Source organism: Zingiber officinale, chromosome 9A (genome assembly GCF_018446385.1).
Source record: "Zingiber officinale cultivar Zhangliang chromosome 9A, Zo_v1.1, whole genome shotgun sequence".
Classification (NCBI taxonomy): domain Eukaryota; kingdom Viridiplantae; phylum Streptophyta; class Magnoliopsida; order Zingiberales; family Zingiberaceae; genus Zingiber; species Zingiber officinale.
The window spans coordinates 115,514,380-115,519,870 of record NC_056002.1 but is presented as its reverse complement, the minus strand read 5'-3'; the positions used below and the strand labels follow the sequence as shown (position 1 = coordinate 115,519,870).

General features: G+C 36.4%; 1 protein-coding gene across 3 annotated transcripts; it reads left to right on the top strand.

The window, feature by feature from the left end:
• Window positions 1–791: 791 nt before the first annotated feature.
• LOC122019794 (calcium-dependent protein kinase 2-like) lies at window positions 792–4,174 on the top strand. Of its 3 annotated transcripts, none has more exons than XM_042577324.1 (10): window positions 792–1,001; window positions 1,387–1,619; window positions 1,706–2,178; window positions 2,529–2,672; window positions 2,760–2,912; window positions 2,992–3,104; window positions 3,176–3,343; window positions 3,433–3,560; window positions 3,637–3,736; window positions 3,806–4,174. In XM_042577324.1, exons 2-10 carry the CDS (start codon window positions 1,453–1,455, stop codon window positions 3,878–3,880), a joined length of 1,521 nt encoding a protein of 506 aa, XP_042433258.1. In that variant the 5' UTR covers window positions 792–1,001; window positions 1,387–1,452; the 3' UTR covers window positions 3,881–4,174. The 3 variants fall into 3 exon arrangements, with proteins under 3 accessions (XP_042433258.1, XP_042433257.1, XP_042433256.1); XM_042577323.1 differs by having other exon boundaries at window positions 793–1,154; XM_042577322.1 differs by having other exon boundaries at window positions 794–1,154; window positions 1,387–2,178.
• Window positions 4,175–5,491: the final 1,317 nt, after the last annotated feature.

Genomic DNA, 5,491 nt, shown 5'->3' with positions numbered 1-5,491 from the left:
TTTCTATGCTATATTAGTATAGAAAAGATTTTCATACTTTATTATTTGATATTTATTTCATAATAAAATTGACTTTAAATAACAATATCACTTCATAAAGTAAAAAAATAAAAATATAAAAAAATTAAATTGACTTTGATTCTGCTATATCTTAAGTGGATATATAGACAACTTAAACAAGTGTCAGTAATTTTTAATAAATTTTTATTTTTTTAAAATAATAATCTTGAATCATTTTGAACTGTACATGAATTATAATTGTCTTGGACGATTAAAATTAAAGATGGACCTTTAAAAATCATCAAATTTATTATTCCAAACTGTTGAACGGCCGGTTCCGAATCGAGATAGGGTTGAGCTCTAATGATCTTAAAATCATTTTGATTTTTTATTATTTAATTTATTTGATCTTGGATATTAATTTTTCTTCTTTTCATACGAATTTATAAATTATGTAAAATCAAGATTGTTTTGTTATTATTTAATTGAAAATAGTTAATCATAAAATTTATCTAATTTGTTTTAATATATAATTTTAATATTTTATTAGATATAATTAATATAAAATTTATTTTTAAAATATTTAAAGTAGATAATAGTGTTTGAGGGGCCTAATCTTTTTTAAATTCGCTTTTGGCTAAAAAAACGTGGTCAAGCCACTTAGTCAAAACCGCGTAATCTTAAAAAAAACATTCCTTTCTATTTTTATTTTCCAACATTTATTCGTGATTCCAGTAAATCATTTATCATCCGTAACAATTAATATTCCCTTCCATTTTCGATTACTCGGCGATTTAAACAAATCAGCGAAATAAAACCAAATATATTTTCGATTCAGATGGATATTTCTTCCTTGCGCTTTCTTCTTCCCAAGCGAACTGAACAGAGGGCAAAACCTTTCAGCCTCTGACGACGGATTCTCGGATCTCTGCAAGGAGCAGAATTTAGGAAAGAAACGGGGAGAAAAGATTGCTCGGAAGCAGCAGGAAAACTCGATTCAGGCAAGCGGTTATTTTATCTCATCCCTGTCCCTGATTCATCTATCTCTCGCTTCGAGATTGATTCGTGAGGCAAGCGCAATCACTTGACAAGGTGGTTTTGGCGTCTGAATCTTGCTGTTCGAGTTCAAAAGGCTGGATCTTGACGACAAACAGGTGAGCCCCTTGTCTTCTGATCTGCCATGTTTTGCCCACCTGAATCTCCCAGTTTGTTTGCTTGTATCTTGGAAGGCCTTGAAGCTAACCCTAATCGCAGATGCCCCCCCTAAAACTAGGAGTCTTTATATAGGGTTCTTGCTTGGCTAGCTTTGACTGCCGATGTATTTTTCCTGAACCCAGAAGTATATTTTTTTTCAGTTTCTGAATCTTTGATGCGTGATTTATGTAGCTTCTATTGAGATCTTGAGATAGATGGGCAAGTGTTTTAGCAAAAACACCGGCAGGCCGCACGGCGATGGCAGTGGAAGAACCAATGGCCGCTCACGGCAAAAGCCAACACCACCGTCCTATCAACCTCAGCAGCGGCAAGAACCGAAGCAGACTGCCATGGCAGCACCTCCACAGACCCAATACAGCAGCCATTCACAGCAGCAGCAACAATCACATCCCCGGCCGCAAACGGTGACCCAACACACTCCCTCGCCCATCCTGAAACCCCCTTTGACCGTCCATGACACCATCCTTGGAATGCCATTTGAGGATGTCAGGTCCTTGTACACGCTGGGGAAGGAGCTCGGCCGTGGCCAGTTCGGAGTGACATACCTCTGCACCGAGAAAGCCACCGGCGTCCGGTACGCCTGCAAGTCCATCTCCAAAAGGAAGCTATCCAACAAGGGTGACCGGGAGGACATCAAGAGGGAGATAGAGATTATGCAGCACCTCACTGGGCAGCCAAACATAGTGGAGTTCAAAGGAGCATATGAGGATAGAGATTCTGTGCACCTTGTCATGGAGCTGTGCTCAGGAGGGGAGCTATTTGACAGGATCATAGCCAAGGGGCAATATTCTGAGAGGGCTGCTGCAACTCTCTGTAGGGCAATTGTCAATGTGGTGAACATTTGCCATTTCATGGGGGTGATGCATAGGGACCTTAAACCAGAGAACTTCTTGCTGGCTACCAAGGATGAAAATGCGATGCTAAAGGCTACTGATTTTGGGCTCTCCGTTTACATTGAGGAAGGTAAGCTCTTCATTGTCCTTTATTCTTGCATAAACAGCAAAATTACAAGAAACAATACTTGTTGCCAAAGAGATTGCTTCATTTTTTCTTCTTCTTCTTCTGTTTGTCATTGTGAATATCAACATCCTGTTCGACCCACATCTGGTTGTCAACCATATTCAAAGTTTATGTTAAACGGATATCTTGTAGATTAATTGTTGAGATGTAGAGAACTATTACATGGTGAGATTGATATTCTTTCTGTTACACATCATGAACAAAGAAAATGTGCTATGCCAAGAGGTTCAAATAAAATTTCTTTCTCTTGCGATTTATATTGCTGAGAAGATCTAGGATGTTTGTTGTTTAAGGGAAACAATTGAGGGACATAGTGGGTAGTGCATATTATGTTGCTCCTGAAGTTCTAAGGCGTAGTTACGGCAAAGAGGCAGATATTTGGAGCGCTGGAGTTATACTGTACATCCTTCTGAGTGGTGTGCCACCATTCTGGGCTGGTAAGTGCATATTATGAGGATGCCAATCAAAGCATTGTCATCTTATTATCTCTGTTAGGTTTGCTAATTTGCTGTGCTGAATTGCAGAAACAGATAAAGCAATATTTACTACCATCCTACAAGGGCATATCGACTTCCAAAGTGAACCTTGGCCTTCAATATCATACAGCGCTAAAGACCTTGTGAGGAGAATGCTGACACAGGACCCTAAGAAAAGAATTACCGCAGCAGAAATCCTTGGTTTGTTTATTGCTTTTAGTTCACTGGTTAACGACCACTGCTTATAAACATTCATGGATATTGTAATTTGATTTTACAGAACATCCATGGCTCAGAGATGGAGAGGCATCAAATAAACCCATTGACAGTGCAGTTCTCACAAGGATGAAACAATTCAGAGCAATGAACAAGCTCAAGAAGTTGGCGTTAAAGGTTGATATTAAAGAAATGCTTTTTAATTAAGGTTTCGAGTTGAGTACTAATGCAAGCCTAGAAATTTCCAGGTCATAGCTGAAAATCTTTCTGAAGAAGAGATCAAAGGGCTGAAACAGATGTTCACTAATATGGATACTGATAACAGTGGCACTATAACATATGAAGAACTGAAAAGCGGGTTAGCTCGGCTTGGTTCTAAGCTATCTGAAGCTGAAGTAAAGCAGCTAATGGATGCCGTAAGACGACAATATTAAGCTCACTTGCTAATTTCAAATTGCCATCTGTTTTCTTCAAAACGTGTTACGTATAATTGAATTTCCTACAGGCTGATGTGGATGGAAATGGTTCTATTGATTACATTGAGTTCATAACCGCCACAATGCACAGACACAAACTAGAAAGAGATGAACATTTATACAGAGCTTTTCAGTATTTCGATAAGGACAGCAGTGGGTGAGTCTTTGTTCTTTCGTGGTCATTCATTAGAATTATTTTGCAGTCATCATCTGCTTTCGCTGTTGATTAACAGGTTTATCACTAGAGATGAGTTGGAATCAGCCATGCAGGAGCATGGAATGGGCGATCTTGCAACCATCAAGGAAATTATAATGGAAGTCGACACTGACAATGTAAATTCTTAGTCGGTTTAGATAATGTGGATCATATCAAGCACAAAACTGAGGGTCACTTTTGTGCAGGATGGAAGAATCAATTACGAAGAGTTCTGTGCCATGATGAGAAGTGGAATTCAGCAGCCAGGAAAGCTCTTTTAGGTCTTCACGACAAATATTAAGTTGCCGATATGACATCGACCATGATCTCTAGTTCAGAGATCAAGCCTCGCATTATTAAGGAACACATGAGTTCATACATTGTCGTTGATGATAAAATCACATCCATGTCAGTCATCTACATCAGTGTTTTTGCTAGAAGAGATTTACAAAGGTAGAGAGTTAAATTATTGTATGCTTAAATAATTGCCAAGACATACCATGCTTGTGATCTGTGTATTATTAAGCTTGTAAAATGTTTTAAATTATATGAAACTTTAGTTTCACTTTTATAGAGATGCTACTCTAATTTAATGAATCAAGAAGGTCATGAATAAACTAAATTTTGCTTTCTGTTTCATTTCCTCCCATTTCAGCAGTCTAATTCCTTATTAAAACCTACAAGCTCATTGTTGATTGATGCCCTAAAATTGTTACCACGTTGAGATTGCTGAAATTGAAATTGGTTTATGATCTACAGATGCACTTTGTAAATTGCAACAAGCTAAAAACAAAACAAGGCTTTTCTTTAGCTTTAATACTCGAATTATTCATTTATCCTATCTAATCACATCAGGGTCATTGCCTGCTTGAGCTCGATGGTGTTGTCTGTGGTGTTGCTCATCATCTGGGCAGCCAGTTCGTTGGCCAGTGAAGAACTCTTGCAGCGCCAGGGGATCTAGCTGTTGAGGTACAGTGGTAGCAACTAGCTGCTAGCGCGTCGAGTATCTGCATCTAAGCCTTCAACTAAAGCGACAATGTGTCGGATTTGGATCGAATTCTTTATTCCTCATCTCCCTCCCATTAGATTTTCAACTTTCATCTACGTATTCATCTCATCTCCATCGGATTTTCAATTTTAATCCTCATACCTGAATATTGTATATCCTAATAATGTTCTTCATTCGAATCAAAATGAAAAACGAAAGAGGTGGCTGGTTGAGATGGAGAATAGAAAATGAAAAGTAAGGATTCATAAAAAGTAGAAGGTGAAGATCAGATATATTTTTATCTTTTTTATTTATTTTTAATTGATTATGAAAGAAAAATAATAATTAGTTATTTAATTTTTATATATATATATATATATATATATATATATATATATATATAATTTAATTAGATATTCAAGTTAATAGAATTTACTGTCGCACTCAATTATGCTCGTCCATACATGATTATCCTGATTCTCCATTCGATATTTATTTTTTAATTTTTTAAATTTCTATTTTTCAAAAATTTATTTTGTGGAATCAATACTCAGCCCATTCCACCTATTTTATCGAGTAATCAAGTACAACTTACCATGTTTTTTTATATAGATTATTAAATAATTTGTTAAAATTAGCTCCTTTTTTTTTAAAAAAAAAATGAGATTAGATGTGTAAAATAATTTACTTTAATATCTATTTTGCTCGATTTAGTCCTTTAATAATTTACTTTTAAAAAATGAGATTATCTCCACAAGATTGCCATAATTACTCCGCGCGCCAAATATAATTTTTAACGGATTATGCTACTTCATAGACTTTTTTGAATTCTCTCTTAATTCCCCCCTCCCCGATCTCTATATAATACGTCCATATTCCCTCTTCAATCATCGATCAATTCCTC